Source organism: Prionailurus viverrinus, chromosome C2 (genome assembly GCF_022837055.1).
Source record: "Prionailurus viverrinus isolate Anna chromosome C2, UM_Priviv_1.0, whole genome shotgun sequence".
Classification (NCBI taxonomy): domain Eukaryota; kingdom Metazoa; phylum Chordata; class Mammalia; order Carnivora; family Felidae; genus Prionailurus; species Prionailurus viverrinus.
Genome location: NC_062569.1, coordinates 111750040 through 111776158, shown reverse-complemented (window position 1 = coordinate 111776158; position 26119 = coordinate 111750040). Strand labels below are relative to the sequence as shown.

Sequence of the window (26119 nt, the reverse complement as noted above, 5' to 3'; positions counted from 1 at the left end):
CCAATGATTTACCTTCTTCCTTGCAACTGTCTCAATTCTTTTCCTCTTTGTATTAATCTACTGTTGCCTAACAAATTACCACAGAAGTTAATAGCTTAAAACAGAAAAATAAATTATATCAGAGTTTCTGATATCCCACAGGCATGGCTTAGCTCAGTCTCTCTGGCTATCCATCTCTTATGAGGTGCCAGTCAAATTGCGGGCTGGAGTTGAAGGGCTTGACCTCCTTATTGGTAAGCCTCAATTCCTGACCATGTGAGCCTCTGCACAGGGCTACCACAGAACCTTGCCACTGGCTTCCCTCAGGCTAAGTGACCCAAGCAGAAGCAAGCAAGAGCACTCAACACAGAAACCAGTCTTTTTTTGTGTTATATTTGATCTCAGAGCTGACCTCTAATCCTTTCTACCTTATTCTGTTAGAATCAAGTCAGTAATTCAAAAAGTGGGAATGAAGACTTGGAGATAGTGATTACCAGTAGCTCTCCTGGAATCTACCCTCTGGCCTCAGTGATTTATATCCCTCCCATATGCAGAATGTATTCACTCCTCACAAAGAAAGCAAAAGTCCTCTCCCTTTACAGCTTAAGCTCAGTGCCTAGAATTTCATTGTCTAAATCAGGTGCAGGGGCATTTAAGGGTCCTTGGGTTTAGTTCCCTAAATAAGGCTTCTTAAGAATATTTCTTCTCAACCTATTAAACTAAGGAAATACAGGCATAGAATAACCTTTATAGGCATTTCTATTCAAGTAATTGATACAAGGGGTCATTGGTCCAGAGCACTTGAAAATGTTGGGAGTTTCTTTATTAAGTTTTAAGGCCCAGGTTCCTTAGGTTCTTCCATGGTTCTCAGCTCTGCTTTTGGGTATCTTTGTGTTGCCCTCTGAGTCATCCTTCCACCTTTTCTTTTGAAATGAAAGCTAGCATAGATTTGCAATGGAAAAGCTCTTTTGGCCTTCTTGACAGTGGAATTCTGAGGGTTCAAAGACCTCGCCTCATTTTATTCCGTCTCTCAGCTTCTCAACTCAAACTACACTTATTTCTGAATATATAACTCCTTTAAGAATTTTGTGGGTCTTCTGTGGTTCTTCTTGGGTTTACTTGATTGGGCAGAAGTCACACCCACAAATCTTTTCAAGATAAACTTTTCTCAATCTTGGGCCCCTGTTGAGAGAATTGAGGGACAGTAACTCTTAAGCTTCCTAGAGGCATGTTTGAGATGATCTGTGAGATACATCTTTGATTTCTTTAAAGAGATCTTACGAGACTGAATAGTACTCTGAGGTACCACCTTTGTTCTTTTTTTTTTTTTTTTAATATATGAAATTTATTGTCAAATTGGTTTGGTACCACCTTTGTTCTTTCTGAGGTCTTAACAAATGGATTTGCACTCCTATACCTTGACTTCTTTGATAGTCCTTTCAATTTAATTTCTTCCTTCGAATTTTACTATAAGCCACAAGAAGAAATTAGGTGACACATTCAATGCTATTTGGATCTCCTTTGCTGGATTACCCATAGTATTGGACACATTTTCTATTTTCCACATAGCTGCAGACAACACTACTTTGTACCACTAAACTTTGTACGACTACATAACAAAAATACCCTTCCCTCCAGTTTCCAATAAGATTTTCCTCCCTATCTATCTATCTATCTATCTATCTATCTATTTATAAGTAGGCTCCACACTGAGCATGGAGCCCAACACAGGGCTCAAACTCACAACTCTGAGTTCAAGACCCGAGCTGAGATCAAGAGATGCACCCTTAACTGACTGAGCCACCTAAGTGGCCCAGATTTTCCTCACTTTCTGCAGGCCTACACCGTCAGTGTCCTCAAAGTCCAAATTTGACAGGCAATGTGTTCGGAAACACTATTCATCCATTCAGTCACCTGAGTTCTGACACATTTCAAAGTAATTAACAAAATCAGTACACTCCTCCCAGACACTTCAGCATGCATATCATTAACTGAAGTTCAGTATTGAAAGATCTTCTTTTTTTCCTTTCAAGGTAAAGTTAACATACAGTAAAATGCAAATGTCAAAGGTATCATTCACAGAGTTTTGACAAATTCATACAATTTTGTAACAAAACCCCCTACAGATTATCATCACCTCAGAATCCTCCCACACCACCTCCCTATCACTATTCCACAGTCCATGCCCCAGGACCAACCACTGTTCTGATGTCATATAAGAGAAATCATATAGCATATGCTCTTTTGGTCAAAGCTTCTTTTATTTGGTACAGTGTTTTTTAGATTCATCCATGCTGATGCATGGTGTTTCATTTTTCTTATTGCTGAGTACGTTAGTCTGCTAGGGCTGCCATAGCAAAATACCACAGACTGGGTGACTTAAACAACAGAAATTTATTTCTCACAGCTCTGAAGCCTGGAAACCCAAGATCAAAGTGTCAACAGGTTTGGATTCTCCTGAGGCCCCTCTCCTTGGCTTGCAGATGATCACCTTCTCACTGTGTCCTCACATGCTCTTTCCTCTGTGAGTGTCTCTTCCTCCTCATATAAAGACACCAGTCCTACTGGATTAAGATCCTACTCTTAGGACCTCCTTTAACTTTATTACCTCTTTAAAGTGAATGTCTCCAAATACAGTCACATTGGGTATTAGGGCTTCAAAATTTGAATGGGAGGGAGGTGGGTAAAATTTATTTCATAACATTTTATAATATTAAATTATATGAATACCCCACAGTTTATTTTTCCTTTTTTTTTTTAATGTTTATTGATTTTTGAGAGAGAGAGAGCACAAGGAGGGGAGGGGCGGAAAGACAGAGAGAGACACAGAATCTAAAGCAGGCTCTGAGCTGTCAGCACAGAGCCAGACACAGGGCTCAAACCCACAAACTGTGAGATCATGACCTGAGCTGAAGTCAGATGCTTAACCGACTGAGCCCCCTAGGCACCTCTATTTTTCTATTGATGGATACCTGGGGCTACTTCCTATTTGGGACTATTATGAATAAATCTGCCACAAACATTCATATACAAGTCTTTTTCTGAATGTATATTTTTATTTCTCTTAAGTAAATACATAGGAGTAGAATTGCTGAAATCATGTTTAGTTTTCTAAAAACCGACCGACTTTTTTTCCAAAACCAATGTATCATTTTTGTATTCCCACCATCCTATATATTTGGAATTATCACTCTTTTAATTCTGGACATTTTGATGGGTGTGTACCAAATAACTTTGACCAAACCCAAAAGAAACTAAAACAGCAGTTCTAAATTTGGTTTTAATTTTTACAGTGAACGTGCTTGTTTTTGTTGTAAAATGGTAATTTTTTTTTTTTTTTTACCAAAGTGATAAGCAAACACTATTAAAAGTCTTTCATAAAAAAGCAGGATCACCTTGCCTACTCTTATCCTAGGTCTTTCTTCGGAGGCAACTACCCTCAGCTTTTAGCTGTTTTCCTTATTTGCTAACATATAGTTTATACTGCTGGTTTTTTCATTTATCAGCTCCTGACATGATCTTTTAATTTCCTGAGGTAGCATATGAGGACACATCTCTGCCATCTACCCCATACTCCCTCTCTAATTGTTAATTCCCCTGCTAACACAATATCAAATTGTGGTTAAAACCATTGTCATTATCTCACAGTTATGACCATGGAACTACCGTTTCAGTGCGGAGGGGGAAAAGACTATAATCATTCCTCCTTTTTTATATATACAACTCTTTGTTTTCATGGCATTAATATTTACCTCATTTCTTCATTTGCCCAGCTTATTGTGTTCCTACAGTTAATTGTTTCCATATATTCCAGTATGTTTTCCACATGTCCATGAATATTTTCCATATGCTCAAATAGATCACTCATTGTTCTTTCCTGCAGACCTCTATACTCCTATTCCACTCTGAATAGGTTATTCTCTTGGTCTGGTGAGCAATTGAGATTTGTCTTTACTGCCCCTTCAACACTGTCCTGGATTAATTTCTTTATTTGCTGAATCCCATATCTTTCTCTTTTTTGATTTAGCCCTTTATCTAGCTAGAATACAGCTTTTAGTATCTATGGGTAGGAAGTCCATTTTTTGAGACCTTAAATACCTGAAAATACCTTTATTTTACTCGTAACTTGTCTGATAGTTTGGGTGGGTATAAAAGTCTAATTTGCAGATAAATTTTCCTCCTAATTTTGAAGGCATTCTTCCATTAAGCCCTAGCATCCATTATTGCTGTTGCAGAATCTGACACAATTCTTTTTCTGGATTCTTTGTATTTTGTATGTTATTGTTTCTCTTTTTAGAAAATTTTAGTCTTTTGTTTGTCCATAATGATCTGAAATTTCACATTGATGCTCCTTAGTGTGGGTATGTTTCATATACATAATATATATATATGTAATGGGTTTTCAATTTAGTTTCATGTTCTAGAAAGTTTCCTTCAGTTCTGGAAAGTTCTTCCTGCATTATTTCTTTGAGCACTCCTTCTTCACTGTTTTATGTGGTCCCTTTTTCTGTAATACCTTTTACTGGGATGTTGAATCTCTTGGACTGATTCTCCATCTAATTTTCTTACCATTTTTCATCTTTCTGGAAGATTTCCTTTATCTTCAAGCCTTCCTCCTGCATTTTTATTCCGTATTTCTTATTTGTTTTCTTTTTTGTTTCATGGCAGCAAATTCTTCCCTTAGGTGTCTGAGAATATTAATTATAATTATTTTGAACTTTTTATCTTTTTGTTGTTTATTTTCTCTTAATGTGGACACTTAACTGTGTATTCATATTGAAAAGAGATACACTAAAAAATTGACAGAATATTTTTGTGCATAAGTGAGGCCTGTTGATTAGTGGACTTCAGAGTAAGTTAACAGGATAGCAAGCTGTATTTACTATGCTCTCCCCCAAATGTCACTCTCTTTTGGCATTTCTCATAGGCCATTTTATTTTTCCAGAGAAAAGTTCAGTAGTCTTTTGCATACAATATGTAAGTCTGGCTCAAGACATTCCAAAAATGGGACAGGAAAAGGAAGTGAGTCTCAACTTCTGTCCTATCTTCCCTGTGCCAGATTTCTTTGTCCTCTTCTTCTCTCCAGAGAATAAACCTTCAGTCTGCTGCCAGAAAGAGCAAGATGAGAGGAAGCAGTAATCGGATAGTTGCTTGGCTGTCTGGGCAGGAGATATAGCCCAGTGGGAGGCAGGAATGAGACTAATCATTCTAAATATAAACTTTAAACCAATGTCCTTCTTTTAAACCCTCACTCTCTATACTACCTTGTGCTTCCAACTACTGAACTTTCTCAGAGTCCAATAAGCCAAACAACCTCCCCTGTTGTTAGCTTTCACCTCTGCAAAAACCTAAGGGCTAGCTCTGTCTTTCTGCTAATCACTTCTATCCACTTTCAACGATTTTCCATTTTCCAAAATGTTGTTGAAATCTCTGTACTACTGTTGTGCTCTCCCAATTTCATGGTCTTCATAAATTTATACACTTTTCAGTTTCCTTACTTCTGGTTTAGTGGCATTTTTGAGGTTGATTTGTCATGTTTAACCAGAAGTGTCATTCTTACAGGATATAATTTTTGACACTTGAAGGAACTGAAAATATGCCTCACATGCTTCACTTAAAGATTAATTTTTTCATATGTATTTCTAAATATTTAAACTATATATTTAAGCTACATTTTTAAAAAATCACTAGATTTCATATGAAGAAATGGCATTACTTATCAACTGTCAAAGACATATACTGTTGAAACTGGTTTCCAGAAATGGTTAGTTAGTCTGGTCTGAGTCTTGTGTATCTTTTTACCTAGTCCCTCTGAGGGTAAACATCAGTATTTCTAAGGCAGCTGGTTAAATTTAGGATTTTTTAATACAATGGGCTTGTACTTCTTCATAAAGCCACCTCATCTCTGTGGAAATTGACCATCAATTTGGCTTCTTCATTAGTGCCCAACATCAACTACATAAGATGACTGCTCCCAGAAAACAAGTAGTATAGTGCATTTCCTTTAGGATGATCTAAGAATTTGAACCTAACATTTAAACCTGACACAGTATGTTAACTAAAGCAGTTCATCAGTCATGTTTCTTTTTTCCTGTGCATAATTCAGAATTAAGTTTTTATTTTTTCTTCCAGAATTGGACAGTCCATATCCTTATAACCGAGCTTATTTCCAGACTTAATTTATGTCATGCTAGAGTTAATTAGCTTTGTAAACCTAGCATAAATACAACCCATCACATTGAACACGCTCTTAGTGCTATCATTTGCTAGATAACAAAATGAAACAGGTTTCTACATCTGCTTCCCAAAAGCCTTGATACTGGTGACAAGATACTACAGTAAGCCTTGAGGGATCTGCTAATCATATCCAGGCCTTTGCCTTAGGAGCATGAGCTGAATGTTGGCTAGTCTGTAATTGGACTCTTATGACCATCTGGCAGCTTCTGTGACATATTAGTGGCCTTGGCCCAGTTTCTAATTGGCATGTACCAGCATCAAACTGGCATGTATCTGTATCCACAAGACAGCTTAACTTTCTAAATAAGAGAGGTCATAGTATCTTTCTTTTCTTCAGCTATGATGCAATTGCTTTTGGCAGGTCTTTTTGTTTTAACTAAGAAGAAGCTAAAATTTCAAGAAGCTAAAATTCCCTTCTTACTTTATTCCTGAACCTTTTGAGTCTACTTTTCTACTAACTGCAACAGTCTAGAAACTGCTTGCTTGTCCAGGCCCAACGTCTTGAAGAAATTTTATATATATATATATATATATATATATATATATATATATATACACACACATACACACACACACACACACATACATGCATATATACATATATACATCTGGATTCAGGCCATAGGCATTCTTAATCTGCAGGCTGTCTGCAAACTTTAATAGAAAGCTTCATCTGTAATCATTTTAAACAGAGCCAGTAGAGACAAGATTGTTTGAGTTAGTAGCTTACCAGCTTAAACTGAGTACTTTCTAGTTAGAATGGAAACTTAATCCAGGAAAAACTCAGAATAAGTTTTCACTTATATTTTATATCTTACTTGGCAACTTGTTTGAAAATGTTGCATAAAAGAACCAGCACAGGAAACATTTTATATTCCTGCTTATGATTAATAAATATGGAATCTGAGGCATTCTATTTTATAAATCAAAGTCTTGATCCAAATCTCCTGCTTTTCTACATTGAACACACACACACAGACACACACACACACACACACACACACACACACACACACACACAAAACCTCAGGGTAAAAATAGCACTAAACTGTGTAGGGTACTCAGGGGTCAAGGCAACAGGCAAAATTGATTACTCAGAATGCCATTGTGCTGAGACTTTTGTCAGACCATCAGCAGAAACATTCATTTTGTAGTCACTATAGATAAGGCATTTGGTGCAGCTGTCTTTATAAAAGTATAAGTAAATGTGTCCTATTTCAGTTTTTCAATGCTTATTGAAAGAGGAAAGGAATGGGTAACAAAATAATAAACCAATGACTTGGAAATACAGGCTCACACTTTGCTAGTTCATGGAAAATGCCAGTCACACTAGTCAAAGACTTTCTTACCACATCTTAATTTTAATCACATCTGTTTCTGCCAGTGTTTTACAAACCTGGCCACTGTCTTCAATCTTTAATACCCTGAACCACCACTTCAAACATACATATACACTCACTCACACATTTTGACCTTTGTTCAAAGCTTTTTCCAATCTCAAGTCCTCTGCACTTTCTGATTTTCTCAAATTCTCTCAGTCCAGTATCACCAAGATACTCTGAAGAATACACTCATGGCCTGGGTACTTTGGGGCACCTACCATTAGTTGACACCTCATGCTGCTAAGATGACAATTTCCTCATCTGTATCTCTTTACAGCCTAAAGAATGTTTCTTAGTACAACCAAAGGAAGCAAAAGAAGATGCCACCAAGACAAGGAAGAGAAGAAAGGTATTATTAATATTTTCTTACAATATCTTACAACCCCAGGTGATTTACCTCACATTTCTATATAGTGTACTTTGATGAGGCAATTATTGTAATTCCCACTTTAGCGATTGTAAGATTTAGTGAGGTTTGGTGACTTTCCTAAGGTGGTTAGTATTAAGTCTTTCTGTGGAGGTTAAAATAAATTCTTCAGATTCCTGTTTCAATCTTGTGGAGGCACCATACATCTTTGTTCCCCACCTTTGTTTTCATTGTTTTTAGAAGACAGACATGGATTTCTAAATCTAGAAGGATCCCAAAGCTGTCCTGCTCGCTGGCTCTGCCCGAGAAAAGAAATTTAGAAATTTACCAACTTCCTTTTCATATCTATTTCAGTTTTTTAAAACCTTACATCCTGAAATACTAATAAAAAGAAAATAATAACTAGATGAAGGTAGTATAAGGCATTTCTGACTCTTAATTTGGAAGCATAAAGCAAAAAGCTGTCCTTTCATTTTAATGCTTGCCTCTGAGTACATGGAAGACTGTACTGCTTCTGTACAGACTTTCTCATGGCTCAGCCTTGGAGAAAGCATGGTTAGCTTTGACCTTCCACCACAGTTGTGAAAACAGCAGTGTAATTCTCTCCCTGCCAAGAAGGTCTCCTGCAGAATTCAGGAGAGGAAATATGACGGGGATTAGAGGAAAGAAGATGGATTCAAACCAATTCCTTAACAGCAAGCTTTTAGAAAACTGAGGGGGGGGTGTGCATATGTTTTCTTTGCTCACAAATGACCAAACAGAAAGATGGGTGATGCCAAATTGGCTGAGATTTGGCAAGTCCTTAAAGAAGTGACTTTAACTTCTCTTTGATAGCTTATACACTAATGGCCTTCAGGAGTGTTAAGTTCTTGGTGGCTCAAGGTCAAAACTGTAGCTAGATAGTTTAGCTTTGGCTGAAGTCATGCTAAAATGTGCCTACTGATGACATATTTTTAAAAGTTAACTCATTTGACAGAACTGACCATTCTTGGCAGTGGTATAGAGATGAGGATGTTGTGGAAAGAGGAGAAAGGGCTGGAGTAGGGGTGGGGAATGGCTCTTTGTGGATCTTTGGTGAAATATTAGAAGGAAATGAGAAGGGAAGTTTATGATGAAAATTAACTGAACAACTGTGTGTTCCTAGTACATTGCAGGCACTCAGTAAATGCTACACAAATGAGTCCAAATCAAAATAGATGCTGTAAAGTCTTTCCTGCTCTGCTTTTCGTGGGGCCACTTCAAGATTCTCTCCCAAGACTTGAGAATTCCGAGTCTAAAGTCCCCCTTTGCAGTGGGCTCCAATGCTCAGATTACCCCTGTAGGTTTTACTTTAATCCCAGAAATCCAAATGGAGACTCGGGGCCTTAAAAATCAGGTTAGCAAAAAATTCTCAAAACTCTTCTCTCCCAGGAATAAAAATCACCTAAAGATTAAAGAGAAATTTCCTGGGGCGCCTGGGTGGCGCAGTCGGTTAAGCGTCCGACTTCAGCCAGGTCACGATCTTGCGGTCCGTGAGTTCGAGCCCCGCGTCGGGCTCTGGGCTGATGGCTCAGAGCCTGGAGCCTGTTTCCGATTCTGTGTCTCCCTCTCTCTCTGCCCCTCCCCCGTTCATGCTCTGTCTCTCTCTGTCCCAAAAATAAATAAACGTTGAAAAAAAAATCAAAAAAAAATTTATAAAGAGAAATTTCCACAGCAACAAGATTTCTTGACTTGTGATAGAAAATAATAGAGCCCTATTATGGAGACTCCCACAGAAATTTCAGTTCTCCTGGAAGCCATAGACCAAGAACTACAAGGAGCCTTTTAGATCGCCCATTCATTTTGAAAGCAGTAGTTACATACAAAAAGTATTAAGTTTTTTCAAGCGTATTTATTAGAACTCACATTCATACTCAGCTTTCACCAAAATTTATGTGCAGTTTAAATACCAGAGGAATCAACCTATTCTAAGCTAATGCCATTTTAAAATCTCTCTTCCTGGGGTTTTTTTTCTTTCTTCCTTCTCATGTCTTAGAAGAAGATTACTGATGTTCTTGCAAAATCAGAGCCAAAACCAGGGACTCCTGAAGACCTACAGAAGCTGATGAAGGACTATTATAGCAGCAATCGCTCAGTGATTGAGTTAGAGGAACTAAACCTACCAGGTACAGCCAGACTTGTTTGGTTTTTTTCCCTTCTTCTTTTTTTTTTTTTTTTCCTGTACTGTTCTGAGGTTAGTCATGTAGCAAGACTCAGTGTTATTGATATCAATTTTCCTGATGAGGAGGAGCATAAAGGTTCATGGCTACATCTCAGCCATTGAATTTGATGTATTTTCCACATGCTAATACTCCTTTCCTCAACCTAATAGTTTTAACTGTTGAATGGTTCCTTTATTAAGATGCTAAATGGCATTTGTTCAATCTAATAGAAAGATTTGTAATTGCATTTTTTTCAAAAGGCTACTGTTGAGTGTGCATTTTTTTAGCATTCTTCAAGGAGTAAGAATCCCTACTGGGTATAGAAGTTAAATTAAAATAAAGATAAAGCACATATTTAAAAGTACAGATATGAAACATTAATTTACTCATCTTTTATAGACAAGAACTTTAGCTTCAGTAAGCTTTTAGTTTTGTTGTTGTTGTTCTTATCACAGATTTCTAGTTACAGTTTTGTGTTTATGGTAGTGTTTTGGGTTCCAGGCCAGACTTTCAAGCAAACTATCTAAAGATAGGGATAAAATTCTGCATTTTTAGCAAAGCTGACCCCTCACCCAAGTTGATTCTCTACTGTTGTTTGAGATCTACTGCCTTAGAATATTTATAATTAAATTAAAGATATTGCAGAATTCTTGAAACAACTAATTTTAATTAATTTAGAAATTTCTGATACATCCTGGAACTCTTTTGGGTGGAGATTAAAGAAAAGAGATGTTATAAAAATCACACAAGGTTTGGGTGCCACTGTTTCAGATGAGCTATTTTTAGATTACTAGGGACATCTAATTACTGCTATTGGAAAAGGTCAAGGGTAGCTTGATTTCCCTTTTCCATTACAACTTTATGCTTTCTAGAGACTTAAGAAGCTGAAAAATTTCCTGTGCCCTGAATTTTTATAATTCCTTTGTGATGTGCTTTTGAAAACAAAATGCACATTGAATTTAGAGACAGGAGTGCCCCCTGTCTCTTTTCCAAAAGGAATATGCTTTAGGGAATTTAAGGAGTGCATTTCCACATGAGGGAGATCTGGAGTTTTAGACCCACAAAACCCCAACGGCTCCAACAGCAGTTAGAAACCACTTCTCTCTGGGTATAGTTCTTTTGAGGAGAGCTACGTCCTGACTGCTGTTTCGCAGGTACCAAGTGTTATAACAAAGCCTCCTTTCCAAGCTTAACTAAGTTTGCCTCAATGGTCTTTTTCCTTATAGTTCTTTGTTAGAGTATACCTTCAACTTCAGAAGAATTTGTGAGATAGTGGGGTCACTGCTACTCTGTATACTTATGGAACATCATAAATCTTAGTTTTCTAGTATTGTAGAGAATCAGAGGTCAGAAGAAACCTTTAAGAGTCATTTGAGTTGCATAGTGAGTTTACATTATATTATTGCTATATTACAGTTCAGTTGTGTAGTTAAGCAAGAATGTGTGGCCATGGCTCGGTTTAGGAAGGAAGGAAAATGTTAAAATTACTTTTATAGATAAAAAGAGCAGGTTTTTATTTTCAGTTAAGAAATTAGGCCATTCTGAGACACAGTGAATAAGGCATTGTAAGAACGTTCAGGGGAAAAGATCCCAGTAGTTACACTTATGCGACCAAGGACAGAGAGGAAGTCCACGATAGGTAAAAGGAGGGACACACTGTGGGTTAGTTGGAACAGGCTCCAGTCAGGGGCATAAATATAAGTGGATATAGATCATAAAGGATTGTTCCTATTTGTTTGCCGAGTGTCTAAGGGTTTTGATTTGAGGTTATTTGTGTCTGTAGGGCAGGAACATGTCTTTTCAATTAATATTGTTCACTGTACATTGCAAATGTCATACACATGGGCACTTAATTAGTTTCGAGGCAGGAATCTCTTGGAGTTAACTCAGCTGACTTCCTGAGGGCTGCAGTGTGGTTTAGATCAGTGCTAAATGCCTGTAGGCTAGCAGCAACTGAATCACCCAAGAACTTAAAAAGCAAATCCCCAAGCCCACTCCCAAGGAATTCTGACTTACTAACAAAAGGAGTCCGTCCCAGGAATCTATATCTTTTATAAAGCTCTTAGGGTGAGTCTGATCATATCCAGGCTTGGGAAATTACAGTTTTAAAGACCATGAAAGGCTATACGGTGGTATAGGAAGCAATATCTTTGAAGTTAATTACATAATATGAGTTATATATGCTGGGTCACAATGTAAATGTCATTTAATTAAGTCATAGTTTACTCCTTGGCACTCTTCAGTGTTTACCGAAAGCCTTTTTCCTGTAGAAAGAATTAAAATGATAAACATGATTTTCCTTTTTTATTTATACATCTCAGGTACAGAGTTAATAATACTACATAATTGCTAGACCATGATAGTCCTTGGTTGAGCAAGACCCCTATATTTTATTTAAGTGTTATATTGTCTTTTACTGTGGTGCTGTGTTGTATTTTGATGCATTATTCCCACTCTTCCCCAATCCACACTCCTTTTTACATTCCCCATAGCATTCAGTCTAATGTGTTAATACATGTTTTTAAATGTGTATATATGCTTGTAAAATGTCATGTCATTGTATGTGTGTTCATTTTACAATTTATCTAAATGATGTGCTGAACTTCTCATTTTGTTTTTTTTCTCACTGAGACCTTTTTTGAGATATGCCTATCTGGCTTTATGTACATCAAGTTCATTGCTTCTAAATGCTACATAGTATTCCAGTGATTTTATCTACCACATATTGGTCATCCATTTTCTTAGATACAGACACCTGGGTTGCCTTGTGCTCCCCACTATCACAAATGCTATCACAATGCTAGGAGAAATATACTTGTGTATGTCCCTTTATAGACCGCATAAGAATTTCTTTCCATCATTTACTCAGGAATGTGATCATGGAGTCATAGGGTGTATACAACTTAATTTTAGTACTTTCCAGAATAGCTATTACCAGTTTATACCTCCACCTACATTTCACAAGAGTTTTATCACCCTACATCCTTGACAATACTTGTTATTATCCGTCTAAGAATTCCCATTCTAATGTGTGTGTAAAGTATTATTTCATCATTGCACTAATAGGCACTTCTATGATGACTAGTGGGTTTGCGCATCTCTACATAGATGTGTTAGCTATTTCCCCTTTACCTTTGTGTATTGCTTATTCCATAGACTTGAAAAATAAACATACTTCATTAGTCTGTTTCACTACTCTAAGAAATTATGGCTTAAAGGTTAAAGTTTAAAGGTTAAAGTTTACTTGTTCTTGTTGCTGCTGTTGTTTTAAATACTGGACAACACTTTAAAATATATAATGAGCCCCCATTCACTAATGTTGTACATCCTTATTCATTTAATCTGTTTTGATCATGTGTGTGTTGGCAAAATCCTCTACAAAGCATGTCTGCCATATTCTAGACTCCTGTTTCCTCAAGGCCAATGATTTGACTCATAGTCTTTCATCATACCTAAAAGAAAGTAAGTAAACTATGATTTTCTTTTAAGTTATTCACCAAGTTTTTATTACTTCATTAAATACTTCATTACTTCTCTTTTTGAGAGAAAGAGAGAGAGAGGGAGAGGGCATGACTGGGAGGCAGAGAGAGAGAGAGAGAGAGAGAATCCTATGAGGGGCAGAGAGAGAAAGAGAAGCAGGGCCCGCCTGAAGTGGGGCTCATGTTTTATCTGAAGTGGGGCTTGAGCTCACCCAATGTGGGACTCGAACTCATTAGCCATGAGATCATGATCTGAGCCAAAGTCAGATGCTTAATGACTGAACCACCTAGGTGCTCAAGATCCATCTCTTTAAAAACTTCTAAAACTACCTTTAAAAGCAAAACTTTCTACCTAAAATGGATTTGAAATAGAGGTTTCTCTTAAGGTCCATCTTGGTACCAATTTCTGTTTATTTATGTTTATTTTTGTTTTTCTCTGGCTTTGAGAATTTGGGTTTTGGTCTCATTTTTGGTTTATAATAAATTAATATTAATATTGGTCTAGGAATCCAGAGAATACTTGGTATTCTAGTACTTGGTATTCTAGTACCAGGCCCCTGCTGTTTGACCTGGGACAAGTCACTGTGTATTCCTCTGGGACTTGATTTTGTTATCTGAAAGATAAGGAAGTTGGACATGTGATGTCTATTCTAGCTGTGAAATTGTGAAATTCTGTTCACATGCTCAGAACTCAGATCATGGCTATTGCACAATCTAATTTCATCTTTTCAACATGTATTGTGGATAGCCAGTAATAAGCTAGATTATTCATATTAGGTAGTCATCTATTTGTGGCTGACAATGAAATAGTTTAGATACAAAGATTTAACATTTCGCTAATCATATTTAGCTAACTTGGCATATTGTGTGCTTTGTGTTATAAGTTAATGATTTTTCATTTTAATCTAATATCTAGAATAACCAGACAACAGAATCTACATGGTACTCATTATATTTTACTTTAATTAAATACTAACAAAGAATAATTGGAGAATACGCAACTTTGGGGGCCCTATTCTGTTGTATTTAGAGTAATATTTTTCTAATGGTCTTTTTTCAGTCTGCCCTAAGTGGGTAAAACTTCGGAAAAATCATAATGAGAAGAAATCGGTCCTGATGCTGATCATCTGCAGCTCTGCCCTCCGGGCCCTGGAGCTTATTAGGTTGGATGCTTCACCCATTCATTTCATAAATGTTTTTTTGAATAACTGATACGTGTCAAGCTGATATGCTCTGTATGCTAGAGACGTAACAATGAACAAATAAATATACATCATAATGTCAGGTAGTGTCAAGTTATATAAGACAAAATAAAGCATAGCGAAGGGATAGAAGGGAGTGGGGGGCTACTTTTAAAAGTGTTGTCACAGGAGGCTTTTCCAAGGAGAGTGACATTTGAGCAGAGACATGAACAAAGTGAAGGAGAAAGCCAAGCAGATGTCTGGAAGAAGAGCATTACAGACAGAGTGAACAGGAACTACAAAAGGCGCTGGGACGCAATGTTACTGAAAGATTTTGAGCAGGGGGAGTCACATGATCTGAATAATCATTCTAAAGGATCACTTTGGCTGCTTTGTGGAGAACACGCATTGTAGAGGGCAAGAGTCAAAGCAAGGAAATAATACGAGCAATAACCAGTTGGAAGAAATAATGGAAAAAAAGACCTAATTTAAAATAATAACAAGAGGGGCGCCTGGGTGGCTCAGTTGGTTAAGCGTCTGACTTCAGTTCAGGTCATCATCTCATGATTCACAAGTTCAAGCTGTGTGGGGCTCTGTGTTGACAGCTCAGAGACCGGAGCCTGCTTCGGGTTCTGTGTCTCCCTCTCTCTTTCCTCCTCCCCTGCTCATATTCTGTCTGTCTCTCTCTCTCTGTCTCAAAAATATGTAAACATCAAAAAAATTTTTTTAATAAAATAAAAAAATAATAACAAGAATGGAACACCAGAGAATAAGCTTACCAAAATCTATATCAAGAAAATATTACACAAGCCACTCAGAAGATCTGGAACAGACAAAAGGGTATACTATATTGTTGAATAGGAAGAGTTGATGTTATAAAGATGTCTGTGTTACATAGACTAATCTACAGATTTCACAGATTCCCAGTGAAACTGCAATAGAATTGGTTTTTTAACTAGATAAGCTAAAGTTCAAAGTTTAAAGATAAGCTATAGTTCTAAGTTCATAAGAGAAAATACAGAATAAAAAAGATCTGGGGAAATTCTGATAAAGAATATTAGTGAGGGGCGCCTGGGTGGCGCAGTCGGTTAAGCGTCCGACTTCAGCCAGGTCACGATCTCACGGTCTGTGAGTTCGAGCCCCGCGTCGGGCTCTGGGCTGATGGCTCAGAGCCTGGAACCTGCTTCCGATTCTGTGTCTCCCTCTCTCTCTGCCCCTCCCCCGTTCATGCTCTGTCTCTCTCTGTCCCAAAAAATAAATAAATGTTGAAAAGAATATTAGTGAGAGGATACTATGCCTATAGTATCTATCAGATTACCAATGGATATATATTACAGAGTCTCACTAATCAAAACAGTATGGAACTGGCATATGTGTGATAAATCAGACCAGTGGAACATAATTGGAAGTTTAGAAACAGGCCCATATGCATTTGAAAATGTAGCGTGTGGCAAAGGTGACAAATCAGTAAGGAAAGATGGATTATTTAATAAATGGTGTTGGAACAACTACGTGGCCATCTGGAAAAGTAACTTTGGATCCATATCTCGCCTCACATACCAAGATAAATTCCAAATGGACTGAAAATTTATATATAAAAATTATGTTTTAAAGATAATTTGTCAGTGCTTTACTAAATGCTTTCACATACCTTTTCATTTACTGCATTCTCGTAGAAAAAACAAAAAGGCTTCCTTCCACTGGATCGGTGGTAACATTGAGCTTTCGGAAAAGAGCCATCAGAGTTAAAAGGGGTTTACTGGAACTAGCCCTCTTCCAGGGCCAGGCTCTGTACCAGACTTTGACAGGAGATAAAACAAAGGAAAATCCAAGTCCTGGAGAAAAATAAAGTGAGGTGCAAATGTAGACGCTCAGTAGCTATTTAGCATCTATTTTTCTAAATGAACTAATCTGATTATGAATTTAGAAAAGTAGTTTTTAAGTTGTTCCAATTCTCCTTTCCCCACAAGACACACACATTAACTTGCATCACACACCCTCTCAATAAAACAAGTGTTTCTTGTGACATATCTGCTCTAAACACAATGGATCTTCAAGACTCCACCTGCTTCTGGGGCAGTACTTGCTGGTTCTGAAATCATATTAGTTCATACTGACTTTTCAGTGTTCTAAAAACTACCACCACAGAATTCATTTCAGATTCAGACATTGATGGCAAAAGAGGTTGGCCTGGAGATGACCTCCTAAAAACAAACCGTCAAATTGATTTGAGCTTTTACTGCACATAAATACTTTTCTGAAGGGCATAAAAGCACTATGTTGTCACACTTCATTTGCCAATCCTGTGTTCTTCTGTGTCGTTCGTAATACTATGATATACTTCAAGGTTAGGTGATTTGCAAAAAGTGATTTCTGAGCTAGCACAACAAGCCCTATTCATAAAGACTAATGGTGAGTAATTCTAGCTTTTCTAAGAATATCTGTTCTCTTGAGGACCATGAATTAACATTAAATATGTCCCCTAAACTGTCTTCCTAGTTAACCTTGCCATGGAGAAAGCTTATGTGTGAGTAAAAATCAAGCACAACAGAATGTGTATAGCATAATTCACTATCTTGCAAACTCATTTATTCCTACTGGTCAATAATATTTTTCAAAACATAATCATGATATATAAAGGAAAATAATATTGCTGAGCAGTATTCCCTTGTTAGGTCTATTACCAAACATCAATTAAAAGATCGTTCTTTTGTACTTTTATACCCGTTGATACCAGAAGCATTTCCACATGTAAAATTTTGCCGAAAGTTTCTCTCTGCAAAGTAGAAGGTGGGGGGGCTGCTCTGATTGAAAGATAAGCCTTCTCCTCCCTGCCAGCTCATTCCCAGGCAGCCACATACAGCCTTTTGTTAGATGCCCTTGGGCTCCACAGAGCACAGTCTGAGATCACTGTTCTATGATATTTGTTGCAACTAAATTTTGAATGAGAACTATACTGCAGAGTTTAAAGATAAATTCTCTGCCAGGGACCTGAAATATAAACATTCTGTATTAACAAGTGAAGGGCAGATCCATATTTTTCAATTATCAAGGAAACCTAAGTAAAGCTAACCTTGTGTATGAGAGTTAGAAGCAACCCAGATACATCCTGAATAAAAAACTTTCTCACTTTCCTTCCAGAGTGGGGCTGACTTGAAAATCTCGGAATTTTTTTGTGTACACACACACACAGACACACATGCATGTCCTCATAGTTAAACACAGAAATGCCATATTCTTTTGAATAAAGCAAAACATAATACTTTAGTAGTCAAAGTGGCCTGCAATGGGTAAGTTTTCTTAGGCAATAATGTGGTTTTTTTTTCATTAGGTCAATGACAGCATTCAGAGGAGACAGCAAAGTTATGAAATTATTTGCAAAACACATAAAGGTAAGCAAGGGCCTGTGGTTCCTGATGGGTGATGTAAGTTATCCTTAAAGGCCACTCCCAGCTTTTTCTTATCTCCTTAGCTGATATTTTCTTTGTTCTTATATAACATATTTAACAACTATTCTGGTGTTCTTTGCATTCCCTGCTTCTGCATGCCCACCTGCCCCCACAACAGTCACAACTCCTCTGTGCGCCAAGATTTTTCTACAGAAGCTGAGATCTGACCCCTGCATTCTCTGAAGATTCCCCGGTTTTATAGGGCAATGCTTTTCTATCTTGACTTTAACTTTCATTGCCCTGAATGTTGAGCCTAAACAAGGGTAGCCCATTTGCTTTTTTGCTTCCTTAACTTTTGGATAAAGTGCTCTAAATTGGCCTATGATTTGCACTTTCTAAAGACTCTTCTTTCCTCTCTTCTGTCTTGCAATAAATAGGTCCAGGAGCAGGTAAAGTTGCTGGAGAAGCGTGTTGTGCACCTGGGTGTAGGAACTCCAGGAAGAATTAAAGAACTCATTAAACAAGGTATGAAAAGAGGCGCTGATATGCCTACTTAGTACTGGGAGTTTGCCTTACCCCCCATGTGAGTTTAGGAAACCACATTTGTGATATAATGAAACCAGACTTCTGTGTTGATTGGGGAGTTGGAAACTTAGCCTTGTGTCGGTAGAGCTAGCAGCAGGTGTGAAGCAGTAGGGAATGGTAAGGATTGTGGCAAACTTCAGTACATGTGCCCACCTACACACATTCAGATTCCACTTGCTTTAAGCAGGTTAGTGGATCCACAATTCATTTCCACCAGTTTGCAACCTCTAGAATTTGTAGAGCTAGGTGAGTTGATTATTTCTCTCTTAATTAATTGAATCTTGGTTCCCCAAGACTTCCATTTCAGTTGAGGGCTTATATATAAAACATGTTGAAACTAAAATGAGGTTTCTATGGATGAAATACGGGTATTCTAGAGTGTTTCTCCCAAATTCATTTCTCTTTTAATATTTTACCCAGAAAGTATTCCAGACAACATCCACCGCTGGGTTTTTATAATTTGTTGGCTCTCTCAAAGTCAGTAGCCTAAAACTTGTTAATCTGCTGATGATCTTATTACCTGTTTTACCTGCCAGACTGATTAAAGATTTCTTTTCAATACTCACTTCCAAATTACTTATTTATACTAATAGAACTCTGTTACAATTGGAACTATTCCTAGATTTTTTAATATATCTAAAAGTAATATGTTCATCAATGTAATAACTAATATAGAGATGGTCATTTGCCAAGAAGCAAACAAAAGCTTAAAATACTAGTGTTTCTTTCCAGATGAAAATCATCCAGGGTTAAATGAACCCACTATGTACAAAGGTCTGTGCAATTACAAAGAAGTGACAGACTTGGCAACCCCAGACAAGGAAGGGAAGCACAATTTTTGAGTTCCTACTTGCACTGGTGCTATGCCACACACTCCTATGTATCTCAGTAAATATTCATGGCACCCTTGCACGCTAGCTTTTTTTTTTTTTCATAGAAGAGAAAACTCTGAAGCTCTGAAGGATTAAGTGGCTGTCCCACAGTCTCTTAGTCTAGGCGTTCCTAGCTCTAGAGGCTTTCCCCCTCAAAGAGCTCCTGATCCTTGAAAAGATAAATATACATAGAATGAGATTGACAAAATGAGGCACTAAATGCCAAGGGCCAAATGAGCACCTCCAAGTCCTATAAGAGTGGAAATAGATTATTATGGAGGCTGAATCTGTATGGAAGGCTTTACAGAGAAAAGGGTCTTTAACTGATCTTTGAAGTATAAGGAGGATTAAAATAGGATCTTTGACGTATGGAAATGTGAGAAAAACAGGAATAGGAGAATCACTGAATCAGAAGAGGGCAGGCAGATACACATGACTGAGATACAGTGTTAAGCTCTCATGGATTCAGACCTTCAGAGTCAAATCCCAGATCCAGCAACTGACCAGCTCTGTGACCTTGGCAAGTTACTTAACCTCTCTAAGTCTTTTTCTGTATTCAGATGAGGGATAGGGATAGTATCTTCCTCCTGGGATTGATATGATAACAAAGTGCCAATAAAGAATTTCACACCCTAAGGACTCAATAAATGCTAGTTATTATTTTCATTAAAGAGAATAACTTTCTTGGTTGGAAACTTTGTGGGCTTTAGTAGCTGGTGATTGAACTCGAAAGGAAGTCAGATTGTGGAGGGAGGACTTTGAACACTAGGTTGAAGAGTTTGGATTTTTGTCTTGTGGACATAGGAGGGCATTGTAGTGAAGGAACAGATGAGAGGCACTCATAGCCTACCTGTGAGACAGTTGGGAGAGATTGGTTGGGCAGCAGGAGGGTCCAGGGATGGACCCTGCCTCTCGCACAGCTCTTAGCCAAAGATTCACCTCACTCCCCCACCTCAAATCCAGATGGTTGTCTGTATGTCACCAGGAACCCCATGCAATAGGGCCACTCTTCTCCATATTTAAAAGAGAGAGAGAGAGAGAGGGAGAAAGAGAAAACGAAACTCTACATACAGATTGTTGAGATTTGATTTCTGGAGAGTAGTGAGGACCCAGTGTGAAAGCTTATTTCATTTAAGGGGTGAAAAAATCATTTAAGGATCTATTGATTTTTTATAATACTAATGAAAATAACTTTTACTTCTGATTCTGATTGGATGCATGATTTAATATTCATTAACCACAGGTGTTAGGCTACATACAAAGCATTTAAAGAGACCAATCCCAGCCCTCTAGAAACTGGAAATGTAACAAAGCAATGGCACATAACTCGTTTTATGTAGCTGTTTATGACTTAAGATGTTTATATGTAGAATATATTAAGGAAAGTTTCCAGACTTTGAAAGATATCCGATGGCATGGAATCTGTACAATTATAGACAGAAGTATATTGTTTTAATCTAATAATGAAGCAGATTTTCTGACTATAAGAGCCTTTCAAAAATGCAAAAAAGCACAGAAGAGAAAATATATCACTTTAGAGAAAATCACTTGTTAGATAATACTGAATATATTTCCTTTAGTCTTTTTTCTATGCATTTATATACTTATTTTTGTAAGTGGAGATCATGCTATATATCATAATTTTATAACTTGCCTTTTCCACTTAGCATATCTTATGAGGACTTTCCTCATTATGAAATAGTCTTAATTTTTAATTTTTTTAATGTTTTTATTTGTTTTTGAGATAGAAACACAGAGAGTAGGAGAGGGGCAGAGAGAGAGAGGGAGACACAGAATCTGAAGCAGGCTCCAGGCTCTGAGCTGTCAGCACAGAGCCCGACACAGGGCTCAAACTCACGAGCTGTGAGATCATGACCTGAGCTGAAGTTGGACGCTCAACAAACTGAGCCCCCCAGGTGCCCCTTTAATTTTTCATTTTTAATGGCTGTATAATATGTACATAATATTCTACTTGTTTTTACAGTTTTATCGAGATATGATTAACCTATAACATTGTATTAGTCCAGTGTGTACAATGGAATGACTTTATACTTATATAGCGAAATGATTACTACAATAAATTTAGTTAACATCAATCACCTCAAATAATTATAAATTTTTTTCTTGTGATGAGAACTCTTAAGATCTACTGTCTTAGCACCTTTCAAATATACAGTACAGTATTAACTACAGTCACTGCGCTGTACGTTACATCCCCAGACCTTATTTACTTTACAACTGGAAGTTTTTACCTTTTGACCATCTTCATCCATTTTCCCCACCCTCTCCCTTTGGCATCCACCAATGTGTTCTGTATGAGTTAGGTTTTTTAGATTTGACATATAAGTGAGATCATACAGTATTTGTCTTCCTCTGTCTGACTTATTTCACTTAACATAATACCCCCAAGGTCCATTCCTGTTGTCATAAATGACAGGATTTCCTTCCTTTTTATGGATGAATAATATTCCCCTGTGTGTGTGTGTGTGTGTGTGTGTGTGTGTGTGTGTGTGAATTTTCTTTATTCATTCGTTGATGAATACTACGGGTTGTTTCCATGTCTTGGCTATTGTAAATAACGCTGCAATAAACATAGTGGTTCAGATACCTTTTTGAGATAGTGAGTTCGTCTCTTTTGGATATATACCCAAAAGTAGAATTGCTGGATCATATGGTAGTTTTATTTTCAATTTCTTGAGTGTCCTTCCATACTGTTTTCCATAGTGACTGTATCAATTTACATTCCCACCAACAGTGCACAATAGGTCCCTTTTCTCCACATCCTCACCAGACTTATTATGTCTTGTGGGGGTTTTTGATAATATGATTGATGATTAGTGATGTTGAGCACTTTTTCATGTACCTATTGGCCATTTGAATGTCTTTATCGGAAAAGTATCTATTCATTTCCTCTGTCCATTTTTAAATCAGATTAATTGGTGTTTTTTGCTGCTGATTTGCATAAGTTCTTTATATATTTTGGATATTAACCCCAAGTTATATTGTTTTTTAGTAATTAGATAGGATACCTGGATTATTTCTAAATTTTTGCTATTATAAATAATACTGCAGTGATCCTCTTTGCAAGTAACTATATTTATTTCTTTTTAAAAAAAAAAAGATTTTGTTTTTAAGTAATCTCTATACCTAATGTGGGGCTCATACTTAAAACCCCAAGATCAAGAGTCACATACTCTACCAACAGAGCTATGCTGGTGCCCCATTAACTATATTTAAGTTTCTGATTTTTTTTAGTGATATGTCATAGAAAGAAAATTATTTTATCAAATAGTAAGCATTTTAAGCTTCTATTATATAATGCTCTAGTGCCTTCCTGAGAGACTGTTTGCTCTCCCACCAACAGTAAGTTATTTTTAAGGGTAGACTACCAACCCATTGTCCTTCTCAATTTATCATTTTTAATTTTGCAGAGGGAAATTTAAATAGGAGTCATTATAATTATAAGAAGAATGAAAAAGTCTTTTGGACAGAAGGGGAAATACTGAAATAATCACAGAGAAGAGTTGAGGGGAAGCACTGCAGAGGAAGGCTTCAGTTATGTTTCCGCATGTCACATGAAACAGCTTGGGGTAGTGGGAAAAACTAACTGTGACCAACTCTGAGACCTCTGAGGAACAGGCAATAGCTGAAGTCCCCTCCAGCCCCACATTCCATAATTGTCTCTAGATAGATAGGAAGACAGAAATGGAGTCCTTAAGTGGTTTGCTAGTCTTCTCAAAGGGTAGCACACTTTGAATAGAACCCATTCATATTTACTTCCTTTTCTGCCTAAAATTAAACCTCAAACACCAGCCTCATCCTTCTGTCCATTCACCTTCTCAGAGTCATTCAGACTCCATTGGATTCAATTCCTCTGAAAGGCCACACCTAGATTGCAGGATCCATCTTATCAAATTCTTGTCAGGAATGAGACTTCACCCTCTGGGGCTTCATGAAACAGAGTCTTGGGATTGATTCTCTGCCAGGATTTGAGCAGTTGACGAGCTTAGCAGCTTCTCTGCTTCTCTCAGAATCAGTGATAAGATTATAAGGAAAGAAATCTCTGAGTTCTGCATTTGTTTTCCATCAGGCAAGGGCTGCACTTAGTGTGTAGAGATTAGTTGCTGGGGGAGAGGACAGCAAATGAGGCAAAAAGCAACCTGGATAAGGCAAAAGTCATTTGGATAAGCTTCTATCATAAGGTTTTGCTGTAGCAACTCTCTCTCTGTGTCTCTTTCAGGTGGCCTTAATTTGAACCCCTTAAAATTTCTGGTTTTTGACTGGAACTGGAGAGATCAGAAGTTGAGGAGGATGATGGACATTCCCGAGGTACCGTGTAACCAGCCTGTAATCTTTTTTTCTTCAGCTTGAGCTTAAGTTCAAATACAGTAATAAAGTCATTGACATCGGGAGCCAAATATTCTGGCCATTGAAATTCTTTCTGTCTTTTAACTCTGAAGTAACTGCAGTTATAAAGTCCATCTCACCCCTTAGACCTAACTGTATCCTTTCCATATCTTTTGTAGGAATCAGCTTTGTTTCTTCATTAAATGACCAATGGCTTCTGCCCCACTGGGGACCACATCTGTACTGTACCTTTGAGAAACAGGAAGCTCTGGAGGACTTGGCATATTTTTGTGTGCCTTGCTTTAAAGACATAGTCATCTTTGTCTTTCATCTTTACAGATGCGCTAGGGAGCGGGGGCACAAACTTGCCTCATGGCCTGCATCTCCCATACCCAAAACCTCACTCACTTAATATAGAGGGCTATTTTGGTTTAGGGTAGGGAAATTATTTTGCTGTCTCAGTGAATTAAAACTGGTTGAATGCCTTTGTGGCCACATAAGCATTACATTATTATATATTTATGAAAGTAATCTAGTATCATCAAAATATGAAAAATTGATTTTCCACCTACTGTGTACCATGGAGCTAATTTTTCAAGCTAGCCTGATGTTTAGAAGTATCTGTTGGAGAGAAAAGGGTTTGTGCAATAATTAACATGACTGCCAGTCACCAACCATCATGGCAGTAACTATCAAAGAATTTGAAATTAATTCTCCAAATGTGCTGAATGAATTAATTTACCACATAAAACTATATATATCCCCAGAATGACCAAACCTGATTATGATTAATCAGTGAGTTATATCAGATATCAGTACAGGTTAGAAGACAACTTTCTCAGTTTCCTATACACACACACATCCTGTCCCCTGAACTGACTGGGTTTTTTTAAAACCAGTTTAACAAATTTGATGTTAGGCACATGAGGCCATATTTAATTATTTCAGTTATAATATTAAATCTGAGTAATCCACCATGAGTTTTCTGATTATAAGAAATTGTGTCAAAAAACCACCTTTTTATCCATAGTTATTTTTATTATGTTGATGTCATTCTTGTCAGTTATCCTATATTGAAATATGTGTGTAATCTAGGCATACTTTGGGTACCTTGAAACATCTTTGTATAAGATTTTTTAAATGAGATTTTATTTTGAATGGTAACAAAAGGGCACTTTAATGAAACTGATGTTTTATATAGTATCTCTTCCTTTACTTAAGTAAATATTTCAACTCTGAATAAAACACAGGTTAGGATTTTTGCCCTCCATAACAGCTATCTAAATACCAGGATGTCCAGATGGTTGAATTTATTCACCAAGACTATCTTTTCTTGATCTTAACCTCTTTTTCCCCCTCTTCTTTCTCTTTTAGATAAGAAAGGAGGTTTTTGAACTTCTGGAAATGGGAGTCCTCAGTCTGTGCAAGTCAGAATCTTTGAAGCTGGGCCTTTTCTAAGTCTGGGTCCTATGAAAATTCCAGTTTTTATGGGATTTGCATCTCGTTTAATAGCTCTGGAATATTGCAAGCACTCAGTAAATATCAGCTATTGTTTTATTATGTTAACTGCATCACCAGATGAATCACTAGAAATTTTTGATGGAGATTCTTTGACAAAACTGAAGCTGTCCTTTGCCAACCTCTCTGTATAATAAAGTATCACCAGCTTGTGTGTGATTTTTTTTTTTTTTTGAGCATACTGAGTTTTTTTTCCACCCACTGGGCTCTGATGTTACTGTGCAGGAGCAGGGAAAGAGCAGTTGGGCAAACCTTAGACAAGCCCCTTCCCTCTCTGAGCCTCAGTTTCATCAGCCTCAAAATGGGAATGATGTCTCTGAGGACTGTTGAGGATTCCATGTGATGGTACTCATGGAACAGATTTCTAAACTAAAGCCTGGTCTCAATGTGAAGTGTGGCCGCAGTAGTGGTTGAAAGAGCTGGAAGTGTTTTTGTGGCACTTTGCAAACGTATGAGAGACAACAGTGTAACTACAATTGTCTTAATTATTTTTTAACTTTTTATTTTAAAATAATTTCAGATTTACAGAAAATGTCTGTAATGCCTGGGGAAGCTATCTGCGTAGCAGTTAAAGAGAACTGAAAGCAAGGGCTTAAAAAAAAA

General features: G+C 37.3%; 1 protein-coding gene across 4 annotated transcripts in view; it reads left to right on the top strand.

Annotated features, from left to right (window-relative positions):
• The window catches only part of CMSS1 (cms1 ribosomal small subunit homolog), a 383129-nt gene extending 357461 nt beyond the window's left edge, over positions 1–25668 (top strand). For 3 of the 4 annotated variants that reach the window (XM_047874544.1, XM_047874543.1, XM_047874541.1), the window contains 8 exons: positions 7876–7947; positions 9980–10109; positions 13548–13607; positions 14685–14787; positions 18137–18197; positions 18632–18719; positions 23892–23980; positions 25373–25668. In XM_047874544.1, coding sequence (XP_047730500.1) covers positions 7876–7947; positions 9980–10109; positions 13548–13607; positions 14685–14787; positions 18137–18197; positions 18632–18719; positions 23892–23980; positions 25373–25456 — 687 coding nt within the window. In that variant the 3' untranslated portion in view covers positions 25457–25668. The remainder of the gene's footprint in view (positions 1–7875; positions 7948–9979; positions 10110–13547; positions 13608–14684; positions 14788–18136; positions 18198–18631; positions 18720–23891; positions 23981–25372) is intronic. The other variant, XM_047874542.1, reaches the window with a different exon arrangement.
• Positions 25669–26119: the final 451 nt, after the last annotated feature.